Source organism: Mus caroli, unplaced genomic scaffold, assembly GCF_978045245.1.
Source record: "Mus caroli unplaced genomic scaffold, Mus_caroli_1 scaffold_2, whole genome shotgun sequence".
Lineage (NCBI taxonomy): Eukaryota > Metazoa > Chordata > Mammalia > Rodentia > Muridae > Mus > Mus caroli.
The window spans coordinates 31,075,758-31,096,829 of NW_028227257.1; the positions used below are offsets into that span (position 1 = coordinate 31,075,758).

A 21,072-nucleotide genomic window follows, 5' to 3' on the forward strand; every position below is an offset into this window, starting at 1 on the left:
CCTTGCCCTTGACCTATTTGTACATTGTTTAAAAAAAACTATGTCAGCTCAAGAATAAAAATGACTACAGAATTAACATTTCAACTTTGAATAGGACAAGGACTCCGGTAGCAATGGATGTAACAGAAACCTTTTCCTGCCCACTCTTTTCTTTTCCTTTTCTTTTCTTTTCCTGCCATCTGTCCCCATTGTCTTGCCCAACTTCATCAGTAACTCACAGATTCAAGTATACACATACAGCTATAACTCAGACTCAGAATGCCACCCTCAACTGAAGGGTACTAGAAGCTGTTCAACTCACCAGAACACCTGTTCAGTATGCCCCTTTCCAGAGCCCCAGCTTTCCCACCTGAGCCAAGCATGTATGATGCTCCTGAAAGATGTAGAAAAGTTCTGGGTGTTGAGGTACTTTGTCAAAAACATTGAAGATAGAAAAAGAATTGAAATAGTATCTCAGCATGTTCTCATGGTGTCCACAACCTGTCTGGCTTCTACAATCCTTCCTTCCCTTCTTCTTCAGGGCTCCCTGAGCTCTACCTAATGTTTGGCTATAGGTCTCTATGTTCTCATCAGCTGATGAAGGAAGTCTCTCTGATGATGATGGGCTAAACACATTGTATTAGAATAGTAGAAAAGCTTTAGGAATCATCTCATTGACTTTTTCCTCAGTTGTATTTGGTTCAATCATATGTCATGGAGCCTTTCAGCTTACAGATCCTGGCCATCTAGGCAGTGTTAGGCATGGACTCCCTCTAATGGCATGGGCCTCACGTTAGACCAGTCATTTGGTGAGCTATTCCCACAAGCTCTGAGCCACCATTGTCCCAGCACATCATACAGGCAGGCCAGGTTGTGGGTCACAGGTTTTGTGGCCACTGGAAAACTAACCTGGTTACAGAAGATGGCACCACATCCTCCATTACTAGGAATCCTTGCTAGTGTCACCCTCATAGGTTTCAGGAAGTTTCCACTGCACTAGATTAACATATTGCACCCCCCCCCAGTGCCTACTTTTTCTAGTTGTTTCTCCCTAAACTTTATCCCTCCTTCCTGTTCCCATGCCCACCTGCCCCTACATCCACTTACAAAATCTATTCTATTTCCCCTTCCAGTGAGATCCATTAATCCCCACAACCCCACAAGACAAGACCTCTTTGTCTAACTTTTCTGGTCTTGTATTGTAGTGTGATTATCCTTTACCTAACTAATATCCACTTATGAGTGCATACTATGTTGAGTGACACATGTATTTTAAATGTAGTGTTACCTCCTCTAGTTCTGTATGGGTACAATGGAGATATTGGGCTGCCAGGTAAACTTCAGAGAACCTTAAACAGACTAGCCTTTAATAATCAGTGTAACTAAGTAAAATTTTATGTTAAAGAGAAAAATGGAAGGGCATGGGGGAAAATGACTCTGTGGGGCACTAGCATGGGGAACAGCATCTGAGATGTAAATAAATTAATAAATGAATGAAAAAGATACTTTGATGCTTTTCATTCTTTCATCTTGATTTCTATTTCCTTGTCTATATATTTTTTTATTGTGCTGCTCTAGTGATTGGAGGATAGAGACATACTGGTGATACCACTATAGCACCAACTGTGGATGACTTCTTAGTGTATATGTCACATGTGCCCTAAATATCACAGGAACTTTTAAATCAGATTCTATTTCTTCTCTTCCTTTAAGTACAAAATCCTGAAGTGTGTTGGATTTGAATTTGTCCACTGCAGACCTATGACAACAGAAACTGTTTTTAGCATCACAAATTGTAGTATCTAAAAACACATAACACTGTTTCTCTAAGAGACAAAGGTCCTATAAAGACAACAAGCAATACCCCTATAAAATAATTATGGTAGAAATGTCTTTGTTCCTTGTTGCTTGGGACTGTGCAAGTTTGTGTTCACCAACATTGGGGCAGTTTCTATGAATAACTAGATTTCAGAGTTTAGATTCCATGTTTACCTTTAAATGTGGGTAAGCAAGATCATTTTATAAACTTTATTTTTACTTATTTATAAGGCAGAGCTGAAAATGTTTCCTTTGAAATTATTTTAGAAGGAGGAAAGGAAAGAAAAACACACAATTTTATTATATTGTATTATATTATTATTATAGACATACTTCTATTTCACAAACTTCTCATGCCTTCCTTGCTTGCTCTCTGGTTTTCAAGATGAGAAAGTTTTCAGCCACCCACACTAATGCTATTTAATGGAGACACGGTCAGTTTCACAAAGAAGCCGATGAACCATGTCAGTGCTGTGGCAATAGCAAGCTTCTGAGATTTTTTGCTTAGGTCTGCGGAATTTTTTAGCCATCTGAATCTGGCTCTTTTTAAACTGCCAACTTGGCCCAACAAACTGTATTACCTGATTTATGACTGTTTGTAGGATGGCAGTTTAAGATGGCAGGAGTACTTAGCACAAGAACAAACTGAGCCTAGCAGAAAAAGACACTGTATCTCTGAATAATTTTGCTTTATACCATATGTAGACAGACCATTTTCTCTGCATTTGAAAATATATATTATATATGTTTCTTAACTGAGGAAGTGATTTTTTTAAAATTATCTAGTATTTTTGAGATTATAAAATAATATTATCCCTCCTTCTCTTTCAGTGCACATACCCCTTGTTGAACTTTTTCAGATTTATGGCCTCCTTTTAAATTAATTGTTGTTATATGTTTAGGAATATGTAAAAATACATACATAAATACATAATAGTATATGTAACTACAATAAAAAAAACCAAGATATAGATTTGTTGCTCAAAGCTCTGGGTTCCATCCCCAGAACTACAGAGATTAAATAAAAATGAAAAGGTCGGTTTGAAAGCGAGGCCGAAGAGGGTGGGAGCGCGTGCTGCTGGGAGTTGTCCGGAGGCCAGCAGCGCGGGGCTGAGCGCCCTCCAACAGAGCAATCATGTCCCACAAACAAATCTACTATTCGGACAAATACGACGACGAGGAGTTCGAGTACCCGCATGTCATGTTGCCCAAGGACATAGCCAAGCTGGTCCCTAAAACCCATTTGATGTCTGAATCTGAATGGAGGAACCTCGGCGTTCAACAGAGTCAGGGATGGGTCCACTATATGATCCATGAACCAGAACCTCACATCTTACTGTTCCGGCGGCCACTGCCCAAGAAACCAAAGAAATGAAGCCAGTGAACCGCCTTCCGGCCTCGAGCTTTCCACAGCTGTCCTCACTCCCTACCATCTTTCTGATCTTGTGATCATGTTGCTTTCTTATTTCTCACTTTGATATGTAAAGGATACACTGTTTGAATGTGCTGGTACCTGCTTTGCTTCTGGAGTTGAGCCACCAGAGCCACAGCCCTGTCAGATGAGTGTGACCTCAAAGCCCTAGTGCTCGGGACCCAGCAGGCCATATTTGTCATTTGGCAGAAGCATGTGAAATCTAGATCATGGCTGTTACAGGGATGGTGTGAATTTGCTGATGTGGTTTTTACTATTGGGTATTGTATTTATGATGACTTATGGATTTGTGTTTCAATGTATTGGAAACTTTGCATTTTATCTGACAGATCTCTTCCATGTTACAAGCCTTGATTAAAGGAAGTTTTTTATAATCTTAAAAAAAAAAGAAAAGGTCATTTTTTTAAAAAATTGTGGTAAAATATATATAACACAAAATTCTTAACCATTTTAAATGTACAGTCTAGCAGTGTCAAGCAAAGTAACATTGTTAACTTTCTTGTGTCACAAATCTCTATTACCAAATAGAAATGTGTTTTTTAAAACTGATTTTTATTTTCTGGATATGAGTGTTTTGGCTGTGTGTGTGTGTGTGTGTGTGTGTGTGTGTGTGTGTGTGTGTGTGTGCACGTGCAGCACTGTACATCTAGTAACCATAGAAGCCAAAAGAGTGTGTTGAATTCCCTGGGCCTCGAGTTTAGATAGTTTTGTGAGCTGCCATCTGTGTTCTGGGAATCAAATTTACACCCTCACAAAAAAAAAAAAAAAAAAAGCAAATGCTCTTTATCACTGAGCCACCTCTCCAGCCTCAACAGGATTACTTTCTGTCAAGGAATTCTACCTCCTGCCATCATCCATGCTTACCCACTATCATCTTTATTGCCCTCTTTCTCATACACACATGCACACACATGAGCGTTTGCACACAGACGCGTTCAGACAACAGAGTTCACTTTCGTCTCTCACTTTCTCATTCTGACCATTCCCCACATCAAAAGAAGAAACAGATGTCCCCCAATTTATAAATCCCTGTCCCCCAGGGATGGGCTGCTCCTCATGACATGGTGATATCACAACTAGAACTCTTAGACAGAAGTCTCAGGTCCCTTCCCTATATTATAAAACTAAGAAATAAAAAAGCAAGTGGGAGGCCACACATGAGGAAAGTGTGTTGGTGACAGACTTGAACCACAGGTTGCTCTTTATTACAGAGAAAAGCAGACCCAGAAGTGGGAGGGGTGCTCCAAGACACCCTTAGACATCTTTACATTCTTTGCTCAACAGGTTGAACTCGCCATTCCAGGGAAGTGCTCCTACCAGAAAGCTGCATTTCATTTTCTGAAAAAGACACCAGCAAAGAGCATCAGCAGCATGTCCAAAGGAAAAGAACTGCCCTGTTCTTAGGCATTAGCCTAAGAATATACTAGAAGACATGTCACCAACTGTCCTAAAATTCCAAGGAGCCCAGCAGGAAATATCAAAGTAAAATCACAATCTGCAAACAACCGTAAATGACAAAGCAGGTATGTGAAATGGCATCAGGACGTGCTCAGGGCTGACATATTTGTTCCAGTGAGTACCTACTACTGTCTAGATGTGATAAACCTTTTAAAATTTGAGCGTGCAGAGAAAGCTTGGGATCCTATCTGGTCTAGATATTGTCTAATCTCCAGTATTTGGAATAGGCCTGCTGCAGATTACTAGTACCTGTGCTCTAAGTAAAGATGATTGTCCAAGCACAGACTTCCTTCATGACTGCACAGCATGAATGATTCACCTCATTAGCTGGACAAATTAGTCTCAGTCCAAGGGGACAGACTTTCAGAAAACAAATTTCAATAGTTTTTTTCTGCCTTAAAAGTCCAGAGGTGATGGGAGCCTTGGGGTTAGGAGTGACCTTGATGCTGGTGCATCTTCTACTCTGAAGATGGCAAGGTGGGCCTTCTGGGACTCCACGTGGGGAGCAATCCAGATCCCTTGGAGATCTTAGGCTGGGCGCCCTAAGACTTTCCAACTACCTTGAAGCTTTGATAACCCTAGATGGGACTTGAAGTCACTTACTTTTTCCAGTTTTGGGTTTTTTTGAGGGATGCAGTTTTCAGTATTGTTTAAAGGTTTTTTGCAATTGCTGCGGGTGATCTGAACATCAATGTGGTATTCCATTCGGTCTGTGATCTGTCAATAAACAATGGGGGAAACTTGGATTAAAAATGTTTTAGATTAACTCCTAAAAGCTTTGGGAAATAAGAAAGTCCTTCTCTCTCTCATCTATCTACTTTTCTCTTTCCACATGGTCTGGGAAAGAACAGTGCCATCGCTGAATTCCATTGTTGCTGAGAACACTTATATAATGCCACTTGGAGTGAAACACTATTAAAAGCCTCCTGAAGGCAGGTCTTTCTAATGTCATCTGTTCCAGAGTCTAGAGCACAGATTCCCAACCTAGGGATCATCACTCCTTTGACCTGGAATGAGGGATTTGGTTTACTGATCCTTTCACAAGGTTTGCCTAAGACCGTCAGAAAACACCAATATTTACATTATCATTCATAACAGTAGCAAATTTACAGTTATGAAGTAGCAACAAACGAATTTTATGGTTGGGGGTCATCACAACATGAAGAATTGTATTAAAGGGTCACAGCATTAAGAAGGTTGAAAACTGCTAGTCTAGAGTATACCTCATGACCCAAAGAAGGTCAAGGCAGAAAGGGAAAGGTGGTTCCCAAAACCATAAGCTTCCTTGGGTCCTGATGAGAATAGCTCCTCAGCACACTGGGCCCAAGTCCCTTTCCCAGATGCCCCATTCAGAGCTCTGTGAATTTCCTGAATTTGGAACCTCCATGGACCAAATCCCTCACTCCAGGTCAGCACAGGGTCCTTGGTGTGGAGAAGTAGTGGAAGAAGTAGTAGGCTTAATGAAAGAAATAGATATCTACTCATTCATTAGTGTTCAAATTCTTCAAAGGCTCCTTCTGATGCTCATTTAAACCTGTGTTTGGTTTGAAAGGACTATAGCAGATATCTGGATCTTTATCAGATCTTTCTACAAACCTCAATAAGGTTGAATTTTATTTTTGCTGGGCTCTAAAGGTTAGCAAAAGTTACTCTGACCTATGTTTGAGGAAACCACCTGACCACAGGATATCATCACCAGCAGATCTCCACGTTGGGTTTGGGAGTTAGTGATGGACTTAGAGAAAGCTGAGAATACTGTGGAATGGATTGTCCTATCCATGCAATCCTTATCCCAAAATCTGAAATCACAAATACTCCAAAATATAAAACTTTTAAAGAATCTACATGATGCTATGAGTAAAAAAACTCACATGTGATCTTATGCCACAGGTTTTGGTTGATACAAGTACACCCTCTAAATATTTATTTTATATCCATAGCACATAGATTAGCACAGCTCACAGCCTAGGTCAGAAATACTTCTGTTTACTGCAACTGAGAGCTAATACAGAGACCCATACTAATCAATGTGCTGAGAATAGTGGAATCAGTGCTCAGCCCTAAACAGGACATCTACATTACCCCTACAAAAGCTTAGGGAACATAAAGGAAAACACAAAGAATGTAGGAGCCAGCAGATAGGGAGGAGTGGGGTGAATTTTTATCTTCTGGATGTGACAGTCACAGTTATTGGACCCAGGAGCTCACAGCACTAGTAGCTACCAGCACAAAGCTAGGTCCATCCATATTCCATCATGAACAGGAAGAGCTCATGAGGCCCCACCCCTCCCTGGAGAGCTATGGGCAGTTAATGGCTAATGGGCTAAAGAAATCATATTCCTCGGTGGTATAGCCTCTGCTAAGTTGTCCTTGCTTCAATAACTCCCCATCCTTGTTATTCAGTGGAACCCCAAAGCAAAACAAAACAAAAATATGAAGATAGGAAGGGTATTGAAGGAGGGGCAAAAATGATAATGGATGATACAATCAAAGTATATCATATATCATATATATATATATGGTTGTAAACAATAAACAGAAAAAAAATAATTCAGGCTAGTGAAAATAGTGTGCAATTACCTTCAGGCTATGTATATGAGATGTGCATGGAACATAAAGGCATTTTGTTTTAGATTTGGAAACTACTTCCAAAATATCTTCTCATGTGTGGACAAAGATGACTACTCAAAGCAGATACAAAATCCAGATGACCTAAAATTCATCTTGACCCCAGCATTTCGGGTAGGAGCTCCTCAATCTGTAATGGCTTTTGCCAACTCTCACCATGCTGACTCTGTGAGCCTCAAGTCTTCAAGTCTCTCCAGAAGGGGAAGAACTCTGAGAGCCCTCCTCAGCCATCAGCAAGCATGGCACTCCCTTTTTGTTTTTAAGGGCATAAAAGGGACAGAGAGATTGGGTGTGCATCTAGCAGCTGATCCTGGTTTTGAAAGGAAAACTGTCAGCACTAGGGCTCACATGACATGCCCACCAGGCTCACGCATTTGCCATCTTTACTAAACCAACCTGGAAAAAGGGGGCTTTCTTATTGCTGGCTACAAAGAAATGAGAACCTAAGTCAAGAGGCCTGACCATGCTGCCATGTGGATATCCTGGCTGTATCTTCACATCTTTTTTTTTAAAAAGTTAACCAGGATGCTATCTTTAAAGCTCAAATTTGGGGACTTGGGACATAGCACAATAGTAGAAGCTATGAGTAGGTCAGCATGAATATGCTTGGTTCAGCCACCAACACAACAACAATAATAACAACTACAGAGAAAGAAAAAGAACCTTGAAACTCAAATTTAATCACAAGCATCATAAGTGCTTCCTAACTTAATATGTGTGTGTTCCTACAATAAATTAAAAATGTTGATCTTCTCTTAAAGCCAAGCATGGCATTGTGCCCGGCTGGAAACCTCACCAAAGGAATCTGGAATGCCTGGCTGCACTTCCACCCTCGCATCCCCGATCCTTCCTGCTTTCCACTCAAAGCAGATGCTATCAGTATTGTTCCCAAACACTGTGCCAGGCTCCTGTGGTTATTGCCTGAGACTTCCTGTTTCTAGCTGGGACCAAGGGCTCCTGTAGCAGCTCTCAGCCATGGACAGAAGGGAACCGGTAGATAAATAACCCAACCACCCACATGCTGACCCAGCTCTGAGTGCACTCTGTATGTCTTCCCAAGATCAGGAAGACCAATTCTATCAATCTTATTACCTCACCCTGTGTCAACCACCTTCTACTGCCCTGTCTCCTTTCTGCTCTACCTTTTCAGTGCTTCTTGGATGACCTCCAAAATACACCACCTGCCCTCGAATACTACCGTGGTTCTCGGCTTCTGAGGAGACCCACCTCCCAGCAGCTTCCCCACACAATTAACCCTTGCTCTGACTTCAGGCCATATCTTCAAAGTCACTCCCAAAAGTGATAGTTCTTGCCAACACTATGTACTGACATCATCTGGAAGTGTTGAACACTGAGTCCTGGACTCCACTCAATGACTCTCATTTTATTATATATGGTCTGTTCATGAGGGCACTTACACATTCTATGGGGGAAAAGCATTGTCTAGGAGGAGTTCCTCTGACATGCTGCTCCCCTGTCCTGTAAATACAACACAGAATGAGAGGTTTTCCTTTCAGTCAGATTTCTCACTCCCTATGGTCTGTGATGAATGTCGGCCATTTCAGCATCTCATCTACTAGAGCTAAGACAAAAAAAAAAAAATGGTTCTGAGAAATGTACAACTAATAAATGTACATGCTACCTACACACCAGTGAAAGTGAATCAGAGTCTGTAAAATATGGGTTGTGGACTCTAACTAGCCAGTAGAAGGTATTACATCATCAGCCCCATGTCCTGGAAATACAATGTTAATGACATGTTTTTCTGAAGTAGAGAAGGTGTGAGTTCTGACAACAGTGACCTAGTTGTTGAAACCTCTTCAATTCAGTCACATCATCAGCTAAGGCTGCTACTTTTAATTCCTGAATGACAACACTGGAAAAGCCTTCTACTAAACAGAGCAGTAAACACTGCTAGACGTGCCAGAAAGCACTGTGCCCATTGGATTTCATGGGCACAGTGCTCCTTTGAGCTGGACAGTGCATGGCTCCATGAAAAGATACCCACCTTTATAATAAATCCAGAATGTCTTTTCTTCTACTGAATGTACATTGGATTAAAGCATTAGTGCACATGGCTCAGCAGCTAAAAGCACATACCACTCTTGAAGTGGGGCTGATTTCAGCTTGCAGAACCCATATTGGTGGCTCTCAACTGGTTTAATTCCAGATTCAGGGAATCCATTGTCCTCTCTGGTCTGAACACTCAACTTGACCCCTGGCACACACATCCATGCACATAATTAAGAATAAATTTAAAAATTAAAAGTAAAGGAAATAAGACAGGCAAGTATGAGTACAGCATGCATAGGAAGTGCATGTGTGTATATTGCTTTTGTCTCAGTGGGTTTGTGCATAGCAAGTCACACGTTTAGGATTGTACTGTCACCTTTTGTCTCATCTGTCTACTTTCACAACCTGTCCTCCACCTTTGCCACAATATGTGAGTATGCTGAGGGAATAGAACTTTCTTACCTGAAGTTTGGCATGGAGTATCTTGTCCACAAGGAAGACATATTTGTCCTCACTTTCCTTGTTGTATTCTTTCATGGCAAACCAAACACACTGCTTCACATTGGCATTAGAGACATTAATGGATCCAAAGTAGCTCTGTGCCTTCACTTCATTCTTGGACTGATCCACACCAACTGCCAGGGCCACTGGAATGATGAAAAGGATCAAGGAGAGCCACAAGGGTTTTGCCATGGTCCCTCAGTCAAAAGGTACAAGAGATGTCCTCTACGTCTCCTCGGGGCTTGAGCTGCAGAGGAGCAGCCACTGATGCCTCTGTAGGTCTGTCGAACTAAATAACACAGAGAAAAGCCCTCTGAAGATTATGTGTAGGTCCAAAGGGAAAACTCGGAGGGTTAGGACACTTGCTGCTGAACCTGAAAACTTGAATTCAATACCTGGGACCCACGTATTCGAAGAAGAAACACAACTCCTGAAAGCTGTCCTCTGGCCTCCATAAGCATGCTATGACATGTGTGGTACACACCACACACACACACACACGCACACGCACGCACACACGCACCCCACATCATCATACAAAAGATATACAAAAACTTATATTTACTTAGGAACAGCAGAGCCTTGCAAGGGGAAAATGTGTTCCTTAAGGTCACATTCAAGGAGACTGAGATAAGAAATGTTTAAAGTTAAAAAGAGGAGGATTATATGAGACTTTTGAAATAAAGCTGTAGCTGCAAGAATCAGTAATGAAGGTGGCATTGGTCCAAGGTTAAATACATATTAGTGGGTAGCTATCCTTGCAAGTTTATTTTCTGTGGAAGGTTAAATGGCTTTTGTACAGAGTATGATCCTTGGAGAGTCTTTGAGAACTGTTTTTGTTCTCAAGGCACATAGCACAAGATCAGTCTCAGCACCAGAGCCTCTAGCTTTGTGTTTCATTTATATATCTGGTTAGGCACAACAAAATGACTCCATTTGACTCTGATATATTTTGCAGTTCAAGGATCTTACAACAACCCACCTTCTTCGTAACAGCAGAGCTGGGTTCAAGACATAACTCTTTGGGACATCCATAAGAGTCACCTTTCCCCTTGTCTAAAAATACCCTGTCAATAGCACCCCCAATTTAAGAGGCTCTGCCACAGGCATTTTCCTCTTGCCTCCCATTCTAGGTACAATCCATTCATCTAGAAAAAAATCCCTCTAGGAAGACCCTGGTGCGTTTTCACATGGCCCATGCTGCTACTCTATCCTGTAAATTGGTACTATAATATAATATATTATAGTACCAATATAATATAATATAATTCACCCTCATCTACTCTATCCTGTAAATTGGTACTATAATAGGTGGTGTACCCCAGTGTTCTCTGGCCCTACCTTTCTGTGACTCTCCCACCTGCTCGTCCTGCTGGGCTCCTTCCTCACTCTGGCCACCCCAGCTTGTGGTTCTTCTGGGTTTCCCACACTCTCAGCTCACACTTATGCCCTGATCAGGTAGTTATGTAAGTCCTGACCTTGAAGCCCAGGCAATGCTTTGTGATGCAATATAGCACATATGACCCCGCCTCATAGTAGTACTCTTCATCTTCTGGCCTCTAGCCTTTGGGTCCAAGCTCTTCAGAGGGCTGGAGACAGCAGGCAAGCACCTTCCAACTGGGGAATTCATGTGCCTACTTGTGTCTACCTCACTCTACCAAACAACTGTCCCCTGGGCTTTTATGCTTAGGCCATCAGCTTCTCCCTCTACTGTTCTACCAGATCTAAGGCAGGCTGCACATGTGTGACATCATAGATGTCCAAAATTCATGTCTAATAAATTCCAGGGGGTGATTATTCACCCTCAGCTGCGAAGATTAATAGTATATTCACCATAGAGTATAGAAAGGTTGTAAAACACCGGAGTATACACACTAGACTCTTTTTAAACACTCTACCCCTGGGTTAGTTGGTGACTTCCCATTCTCTGCTGTGGCCAACAGTAATGTATTGAATGCTTCTTTAGTATCTGTGAGAAATCACTCAAAGAACTAGGTAGGGGATTGCTTATAACAGCTGCAGAGAAATGTACATTTACAATTCATTGTCAAAGCTCTAGCCACTAAGAATGTATTCATGGTTTTTCTAATGTTAACTCTGTATTAAAAAAAAAAAAAACAAATGTGGGGCTGGAGAACTCTCAAAAGTTGAGTACTTGTTGCTCTTCTTGAAGAACCAGGTTACATTTCCAGCACCCATCTGGTAACTCGCAACTGTTACACTAATGCCAGGGAATGCGACACTCTCTTTGGATTTTCTCAGGCACCAAGCACACAGGTGGTACAGAGACATACATGCAACCAAAAGACTCAAACACATAAAATAATAAAATGAATACATCTTTAAGTAATAAAAGAACTTGGGGGAATCTTGGTGTGCCAGGCTTCATTTTACCAGTAAAATTAGAGGACCTGGAAGTAGAGTCAAAAAATGAGTGGTTTTTATGTTTCACCAGTGGTGCCAATATGCTGCCAACTTTGAGAACTGGTAAAGTGCACCTAATTTTGAGGGTGTTGATATGAGACCAAAGCCCTGCAGAACCAAGCCAGGCCAGATCATGTTTTAAGTAGGGAGATAGTTGTGTCAGTCCTCAACCTCTTACTTTCAGCCTCCTTATACCTCTCAGTTGTCTGGAACAGTTATTGACTTGATTTCGTGTATGTTGTTTGTATCATTCCCAAGGATAGGCAGGTTTTTCACAGCATGCCTTCTGCTGCTAAAGTATCAATCATTATAGCCGTTTTCTGAGTGTAGTCTTTGTTTTTTATAAATTAATGTCAAGAACCCATGGAGGAATTAATAGAATAATTAATGTCTCATTTTAAATATGCACATAAAATCTGTTGTCCGTAGTACTTTCCATCTTAGTAATTTATCCATCTTACTAATTTTTGTCAGTATTTTCCATTCAAACTTTAATTTTTCAAAAAATAATACTTAATTTATTTTTTAAATATTTCATCATGCATACTATGTATTTTGATATTAACCACCTCTACCACCTCCTTCAACTCCCCTGGGACCCACCAATTCTTCCCAACTACCTGCCATTTATATCATCATCATCATCATCATTTTAATGTTGGTAACTTTACCTCAATCTTTGTAGTCTTTATCTTTTGTGACATTTTTAAACTGTCTTCATAACTTAAAACATTAACTCTTTGATTTCTTTCACATTTAAGTAACAAGATTATCAAATATACAGTCAATATATTTTGAGATTGTAAAGTGGTAAAATCATTTCGGAAAAACAACTTGACAAAATACTTAAAAAATTTAAAATCATCGAAGTTTTCAATATTTGTCTCGACAATGCCAATTCAAGTCATGAAGCACGAAAGTTTACCTTGAAAGGCATTCAATACAGCCTTGCACCCAACAATGCAAGCCGGGTAACCATCACTTCAACACACAGATGACCTGTTTCCCTTTGTGGCAGCTATAATCTAGAGTCTAGATTATAGTCTAAATTCTAGACATTCGGTAAAACTCCAGAGCACAGTACACTTGTTTGCTCCGGTGTTCATATTTGGCACAGAATCTCTGCTCTCTAGATATGTTCATCCTTCAGGTCCATTTTGTATCTTTGACTTCTGTTCATCCTACAGATCCATTTTATATCTTTGAATCACGACTCTCCATTTTCTGTCCCCTCCCCTACTACACATGTGTGTCTTGGTTACTCTTCTATTGCTATGACAAAAACTACGACCAAGGCAATTTATTAAAGAAAGCATTTAATGTGGGGGCTTGTGGTTCCAGAGGGATAGAGTACAGGAAATCAGCATAGCCAGAAGTTTGGCTTTTGGCAGTAGGATGGTGGGCAAGATACTGGAGCAGGAACTGAGAGCTTACAGCATCTGATCCACAAACAGGAGGCAGAGAGAGGGAACAAAAGGGAACAAGAGAGTGATAGTGTGTGTGTGTGTGTGTGAGAGAGAGAGAGAGAGAGAGAGAGAGAGAGAGAGAGAGAGAGAGAGAGAGAGAGAGAGAGAGAGAGAGAGAGAGATTAGCTTTTAAAGCCTATGGGAGCCATCTCATTCAAACCACCACAATAGGGTAACTATCATCTCTTTCCCTTTCCTTAGCATGGCTGTCCTTCAGTCTATCCATGTTGTGGCAAATGCTCCAATCTCTTTCTAAGGCTGAATACTATTCCTTTGTGTACATGTACAACATTGTCTTGATCTATTGACTCATTCACAGACATTTCAGTTATTTCCACCTCAGCTCTTATGAGTAATGATTCAGTGAGCAAGGAAGTACAGAATCTTCAATAGGTAGTGATTTTAGCTCCTTTGTGCACATACCCAGAGAAGTGATTTCAGTGGAAAACCATTTCAAAGTTCCTAATGATGTTTAAAATAAAGCTACTGTGCAATTGAAGCAGTTTCTTATGAAGCTGTGGCTTACTTTGCTCCTTTAATCTTACAAAACACATCTCCAATTTTTAAATTTCTATCATTTTTATCTCCTCTTTGAGGATTCCTGTATTTTTTATGTGATGAAGAAGGATAGTGACAGTGTCTATGTTCTTCCTTTTTATTCCTAACTTTATTGAGATATTGTTGATAGATAACAATAATATACTTTAATATACTTTTTTTCCAGTTTTTCAAGACAGGGTTTCTCTGTAATAGCCCTGGCTGTCCTGGAACTCACTTTGTAGACCAGGCTGGCCTCAAACTCAGAAATCTGCCGGCCTCTGCCTGCCGAGCGCTGGGATTAAAGGAATGTGCCACCACACCCGGCACAAAATATACTTTTAGAGAGAAGATATTTTGATGTAATCTTACATCATGAAATATTTACTACAATGAAATTGTAATAGTATGTATCACCTCATATAATTCATTTTTTTCTTGTAATAAAAACAGTTCAACTTTACCCTGTAAGTGAATTTCAACTAGTGAATAAATTATTATAATATAACCATCCTGAAAATTTGTGCTCTTTGAACAATATATCCCACCTTATCATCTCTGTTACTACCATCTGCTACTCCTTTTCTCTCAGTGTGAATTTGAGTTTTCATTATATTCCATCTATGAATTAGGTCTTGCCCAATTTGCCTTTATAAGTCTCTTTTGTCCCTTCAGGATCCATCCACCCTGTCATAAAATGGCAGCATTTTCTTTTTACATGACTAAAGAACATTTCATTATACATGACAGATAATCCCTTAACCATTCATCTGTCATGAGCACTTAGGTTGTTTCCATATCTATTAGAAACAGTGCTGCTATGATTGTGGAAATGCAGATGGCCTTTGAACATACTGATTTCATTACAAAGCTACTAATTTGAGTCCATCAGAAGACAAGGGTGACAGACATAGAAATACAAGCCCTAGCAATGAGCTCTGAGCATTGACTCAATGATGCTGACAAGATGATCCTTTTTTTTTTTTTTCATAACACGAGGACTAGGATCAGTCAAATGGAGACCACAGGCAAAACACTCCTTGCAATTAATTTGGTTTGTAGAATTCTTTGGTGAGCCATCTTACAACTTTAGCTGTGAAAGTCAAATCACTAAAGTATGTCCTGGGGACATAAAATCTACTTGGTGTTTGTTTGTTTGTTTGTTTGGTTGGTTTTTGGTTTTTGTTCTTTTGGTTTTTACTGTAGTAGAGACAGATACTTGGTTTAATGTCTGAGAGGAATGTTAAATGAACCAAGGAGGATTTTGTGTGTATCAAAGCAGAAGGCAATTTGCATATCATGAAAACTAAGCAGGTCAGGAACATTCCTGACATGAAGTAGGAGTTGGGGAAATGTTTCTGACTAAGAACAATGCTGATCAGAAAGGGCATTGGTCCATGGTCAAGAGCTCTAACCTTCAAGTCTTAGAGTTCGCGTCACACAAGATTCCAGCTGTGCTGACCACATAGCTGTAACATAGTAATAAAAGCCAGATGTTGAGATGTTCCAAATTCTATACACATGTCAAAGGGTCAAAGCCAGCCATTGTGCTATATTCAAGGAGCTGCACAGGGATGCTTCTAATAACTTTGTCCCATGAGCACTATGACCAACTCACAGGAATGGGAAGGTCCAGGAAGAATTGATTCTTCAACATAGATCAGGGAAATTGAAATTCCAGAGACCCAAGATAAAAAAGACCACCCAGCCTTCCATTCTGAGTATGAGTATACTATCTTCTGGACAGTATTGCCATTGCCTTCCCTTCTCTGTAATGTTCCACCCTCCCACTTGTCAATCTTTTTCCTTCCAAGGTCATTCCCAGAATCTGAGGAGGTAGACTGAGTGTTCCTCAGCCTGAAGGTAAAACTGTGCCTCTCTTGGGACAGTGAATGGTGCTAACAGCCATAGAAGCCATACTGGGACCTGAGTGGGAAACTCGGGGTTCAGTGAATAGATAAAAACACTGAGACCAATCTATTGGGAAAATGTTCTTGTCAGTAACCTTCAGTGTCCATCAGGGAAGAATCTCTGTCATTGTGAGTTCCAATCACACCACACACACACACACACACACACACACACACACACACACACACACACACACAGACATTCACATAGGAGTCTGTCTCCAATCCTTTGCAGAAGGGTCAACCACTATGATCCAGGTGGCTGTTCCCTCGAAGAACGTTCTGCCTTTCTTTTGGACATACGAATGAGGGATATGGAGAAATTGTAGAATGAATGAATGAATGAATGAATGAATGAATGAATGAACTACATACAAATATGAAATGATGGAAAAATAAATGAATAAATAAAAAATAAACAGTGAACTACTTCACAGAATCTACTCAATATTCTGTACTTCTTATAGAGTGATAATAATGATTATAGAAGCTCCACTGCTTATCACTGAGTGTGGCATCTGTAGCAAACAGTCAATACAGAAAACTCTAAGCAGTATTTAGAGACTCAGAATGTTTTGTAAGATGACTTTTATTGTCCTGGTACTAAAGAGACCCCAGACTACAGACAGTCACCCTCTAGAGGAAAGGGGCCTTTAGCTATAGGCACAGAATGACCTCTGCCCCACTTAAGTCTGCACACAGGTGCTGTTCAAGATGGTGAACTTAGTAACCCATGCTTCAGTCTCCACAATATAAGTGCAGCGGACCTGTAAAAACAAGTTAGAAAGCATAAATTGGAAAAATGCAATGCATTAAAGCTATCTAAATAATAAAAACTAAGTTTAAAAAAAAACAAGAAAAGTTAAAATACAGTAACCTATAGCAAGATTCATAAAGCTCAAAGCTCTATGAGAACAATAACATAAGTTGCAACAACTCCCCCGACCTGAGCCCAGGATCTCTTAAAAAGACACCTTGCTGAAGTTGTCGCTCATGTTGAGGCATTCTGGCCTCACAGCTTCCCTAAGTCGTATGGTGATAGGTGAACTTCTACCCCTTCCCAAGGGTCCTGAAAACCAGGGAATTGCTTGAAAAAGTATCTGTTTAGGAACTTCGCAACAGAACAGCGGTACTAGGTTGTCACCAAAAACCACCCTTGACAGCCATGAGTTAAAGGGGAAGCCTGAGCAAGCAGACAGACAAAACAGTTCTTATTCCCCCAAAATCAAACAATGGAAGACTGTTGAGTAAAAGGAGAACATGAGCCTCTTGTTTTCCTGAATCTCAAAGGTCTCTGATGGCTTAAGGCTGGAACCACAGGGAAGGTTCCATCACAGACAGAGGTCACGTGTGTGCCTGCAGGTTGCCTGTGGCCAGGCAGCTGGGTTATGAGCAGAGGACTGCCCCAGCATTGAGAGACAGGCTCTGCCTGCTTAAGATGGTCCTATCTGCATTCTTTCCCAAAAGATTGTCGACATAAGGGGTTAATTGAATCCCAAACCTTTCTCTCTCCTGGACCTTCCTGCAATGGGCAATTGTCAATGTCTTCATCATATTTCCCACAAAGCGTACGGCCCATCTCCAGGTCTACTAAATATTTCAGCGTATGTTTCTGTCAGGAAGAAATTGTAAAACTGTTAGAAAATATTTAGTTGGAAATAAGTGAAAGAGAACTTTCACTGAGACCAATCTACTGGGAAAAACAAGCAGAAAATGTGAAAGTTTAGCAGACAGAAAATAAATAGTGGAGAGCACTTACTATCTTGTTTCTCTGATTTTGGAGGGAGGGTAGGGATTTTTTTTCTTTGTTGCTGTCACTTTGGCTTTTTTAGACAGTCAATCTAGCTCATGATGACATCTAACTTTCAATCTTACTGCTCCTCAGCTTCCTAAGTACCAGGGATACAAGCATCCTCTTCCACAGTCAGCCACCTTTTAATCTACTTTTTCCAAAATTTCCTTTTAATTCTACACAAAAGATACATCCATTTGCCTGGGGATAAAGCTCTGATGGAAAGTGTGTGCTTAGCATGCTCCAAGCACAAAGTTTGATCCTCAGAGCTCACAAATGTCTATTCTGTGCAACAGCGGAACCATTGATTCTTCTCTGAGTCGTTTTTCCCCTGGTAAATGCCCAGTATTTCTTAGTGACAGAGTAGTGACTATCCAGGGTGCAACATATTTATGCAATTATATCCTCAGCAAAAAACCTGTACATGCTACAGCTACACACAGAACACTGCGACGATGAACAAGTGTTCATCCAGGCAGCATCAGAGGTAACTGCTAAGTGACTCCTTGACCTAGAGTAGGACACTGGTGAGTCAATCTGTCATGAGCAAGTGGAGCAGAGAACATACCAGTCCCTTTAAGTTGTATCTTTAATGTAGGTGCTAACTGCACAAGGCACTCATCTTGCAAGTACTGAAATAAAATGGCTATCAATGATCCCAATGCTAGTCTCACTATTTATTAAAATCCTATACAGGACATCACCATAAACAGAGGAGTTTGAAAACTCAAAAAACACTTGAACATGGAGAAAAAGCAAATCTAAGGAGGAAATTCTCTCAGGGTGGAACAGATGCCTCTCTCAGCAGCAGACGTGGAAATTCTGGGGTTCAGGGGTTCAGGAATCTACACAGATGACAGCAATATGAACTCATGTCAAGCACAAGGCAATATCCTTATCCTCACTACTAACCAACAACACACTTAAGCCAGACACACACCAGCACCAAGAACCCACCAACAGCCTCATACAGATGCCTCAACTCACACCAACAGCACTCTCACCCACTTATATCTGACACACACTAGCAGCACACAGGTACTGTCACGTACACCTTTTCTACATAGCACACACAGTGAAATGGGCTTAAGACCCCTGCCTGGAAGCAGCAGGTAGAAGTCCAGGAAGGAGGAGTATTTATGGTTCGGAGCCCAAGATTAGAATCTGCTTGAAGAAGTGGAATCATCAAAGGACAGGAAAGAAAGATCAGAGAACATTGTATCCCTGATTAACAGGGGTGTTCCCAGACCTGTGACTATAGGATTATGCCACAAATCTGTGACTTTCTGCAATTCTACCTGGCTCATGGATCTTCATGTAGGAATCATGATGTGAGAAAGAAACATCATTCTAGCCAAAGGAAGCCAGCTGAAAAACTGGCCTCAGTGGTAATACTTCTCATCAATAGATGCTGATGCCACTTGAATTTATGCAGGCTTTATCAGTTTTATATTCAACTTCCTTGAGGACAGTCCCTAAGGCTACTTCAGAACTGCAACAATGTTACATGTCTACTCAGATTGCGTCAGTCCTTGTTCAAACCCTTTTATTCTATTTTTGTTGTTGTTTGCTTGTTTATTTGACAGTATTCCTACCCCTTTGGCCTGGAAAAAAACCTTCTAGGGTCCCTCCTTAGCACCACTCACTTTTCAGCGTGGCCAGCACACACATCTGCTCCAACTCCCACTTCCTGGTGACCAAGTCACCATTGTCTTTGTCATAGTCTGAAGGGTCTAGTCCAGAGGTTGTGTGGGCCACTACACTTAGTAAGCCTCATGTGAAACATTTGGGAGTCCACGAGAGAAGCATCACCTAGTGAGTTTCCAGTACTCCCAGCTTGGCATCATGTCTCCTTGCTGCCCCACCCCTTCTGCACACCCGCATCTCAGTATTACCCCTCTCCATGACTCAAGTCTTGGAGAGTCACAGCACCTGGTTCCAGGAGACTCAAATCTCCTCAGGATGCTTGCTTCATCCTCTTCCGGGGGGCAGGGGGGCTGGAAGGGGCAGTCTATTTGTGACAACCTACGCTTCCCACCCACTCAAAGAGCTAACACTTTCTTAACTTCTCTAGCTCCCATCACCCTGTGTCACTGCGTTCACGCCACCTGGCCTAGAATTTTATTCTGGGATTTAGGGCCAGCATAGCAGTGTGAAAGAATGGGTCCCTGTCTGGCTCCACAACTAACTGCCTACACAAACGTCACCCCGGCAGTGACGCCCATATCACCACGAACCCGGTATACATTCCCACCCTGCTGAGCAATGGATGCCCAGCTCACCTGGCTCCCCAAAGATACCCGTCATCATGTCGCATTTGCTGCCACCTGTCTGCTGTTGGAGACCTTGTTTCTTTCAGTTCTGGTGCCAGCCGCATTCTCTACTGTTCTGATATCCCTCAGTCCTGATTCAATTTCCCTCATCCTGAACTCAGATTGAGACATTGGTGCCACCCTTCTCCCCTACTTTTCAGATGCTACACTCGCTTTAAAATAAGTCCAAAGTTTGGAAATAAATGGAGGTGTTTTTTTTTTAATCTGTCAAATAAAAGCCTTGGTTTTAACTTACTACAAACCCAGCCCTGCCTGGTGTTGTAATAAAAGCAGGCATCAGGCAGGAAACAGGCTATTCACCTGACGAAGACTTCTCCGGACTCTCAGGAACTTGTAGGCAAAATCATCATCCTGGTTTTCATTGAAGTGGAACACGACATGCTCCACAGAAATGGCAAACTCCTCTTCATTCTTGTCGATCTCTATAAACTTGAAGCTGCAATCATGAATTCCCAGCACAATGAGTGCCACGGACAGGACCGACTTCCACAACATGGCTGTCTTCAGAGTTGGCACTGAGAGCTGAGAATACATGGGAGGAGGGGTGGCGCAGCTGCAGATGGAGATGCATCCCACATGGCCCTGCCCACCAGAGGCCCTGGAGTGTTAAGAGCCTCACTTTGACTAGGGCATTTTGCCAGTGGCATCTCTACTCCTACACCTTGACCCATCCTTCATCTGAAAGCAGAAGGCAGAAGAGGAATCCACATATTCCAGACCTTGGTGGCATAAGCCACAGGCTCATGGGTATTAAGCAACATACCCGCTGCTTGTGCATCTC

The 21,072-nt window shown here is 41.4% G+C and overlaps 2 protein-coding genes and 1 pseudogene across 3 annotated transcripts; 1 reads left to right on the top strand and 2 right to left on the bottom strand.

The window, feature by feature from the left end:
• The first annotated feature begins 2,905 nt into the window (after window positions 1-2,905).
• LOC110290090 (cyclin-dependent kinases regulatory subunit 1 pseudogene) lies at window positions 2,906-3,357 on the top strand (annotated as a pseudogene).
• A 1,050-nt stretch (window positions 3,358-4,407) lies between these two features.
• Window positions 4,408-11,279, bottom strand: Cst8 (cystatin 8). Of its 2 annotated transcripts, none has more exons than XM_021156427.1 (4): window positions 11,190-11,279; window positions 9,791-10,118; window positions 5,291-5,404; window positions 4,408-4,567 (listed from the first exon to the last, which is right to left on the bottom strand). In XM_021156427.1, exons 2-4 carry the CDS (start codon window positions 10,019-10,021, stop codon window positions 4,484-4,486), a joined length of 429 nt encoding a protein of 142 aa, XP_021012086.1. In that variant the 5' UTR covers window positions 10,022-10,118; window positions 11,190-11,279; the 3' UTR covers window positions 4,408-4,483. The 2 variants fall into 2 exon arrangements, with proteins under 2 accessions (XP_021012086.1, XP_021012085.1); XM_021156426.2 differs by having other exon boundaries at window positions 11,171-11,279.
• A 5,467-nt stretch (window positions 11,280-16,746) lies between these two features.
• On the bottom strand, window positions 16,747-20,846 carry LOC110290243 (cystatin-12). The gene is made up of 3 exons (XM_021156744.3): window positions 20,592-20,846; window positions 17,668-17,778; window positions 16,747-16,933 (listed from the first exon to the last, which is right to left on the bottom strand). The coding sequence occupies exons 1-3, from the start codon at window positions 20,823-20,825 to the stop codon at window positions 16,853-16,855; spliced, it is 426 nt and encodes a 141-aa protein (XP_021012403.1). The 5' UTR covers window positions 20,826-20,846; the 3' UTR covers window positions 16,747-16,852.
• Between the last annotated feature and the right edge of the window lie 226 nt (window positions 20,847-21,072).

What these genes read in the sequence shown, in the direction of transcription:
- Cst8 (XM_021156427.1), bottom strand. Translation starts at nt 10,021, where the DNA reads ATGGCAAAACCCTTGTGGCTCTCCTTGATCCTTTTCATCATTCCAGTG. An exon ending in TACTCCATGCCAAACTTCAG is followed by an intron (nt 5,405 to 9,790) that starts GTAAGAAAGTTC and finishes GTTTATTGACAG; the next exon opens with ATCACAGACCGAATGGAATA. An exon ending in AAAACCCAAAACTGGAAAAA is followed by an intron (nt 4,568 to 5,290) that starts GTAAGTGACTTC and finishes TGTCTTTTTCAG; the next exon opens with AAAATGAAATGCAGCTTTCT.
- LOC110290243 (XM_021156744.3), bottom strand. Translation starts at nt 20,825, where the DNA reads ATGTATTCTCAGCTCTCAGTGCCAACTCTGAAGACAGCCATGTTGTGG. An exon ending in TCCGGAGAAGTCTTCGTCAG is followed by an intron (nt 17,779 to 20,591) that starts GTGAATAGCCTG and finishes TCTTCCTGACAG; the next exon opens with AAACATACGCTGAAATATTT. An exon ending in AAGGTCCAGGAGAGAGAAAG is followed by an intron (nt 16,934 to 17,667) that starts GTTTGGGATTCA and finishes TTGTTTTTACAG; the next exon opens with GTCCGCTGCACTTATATTGT.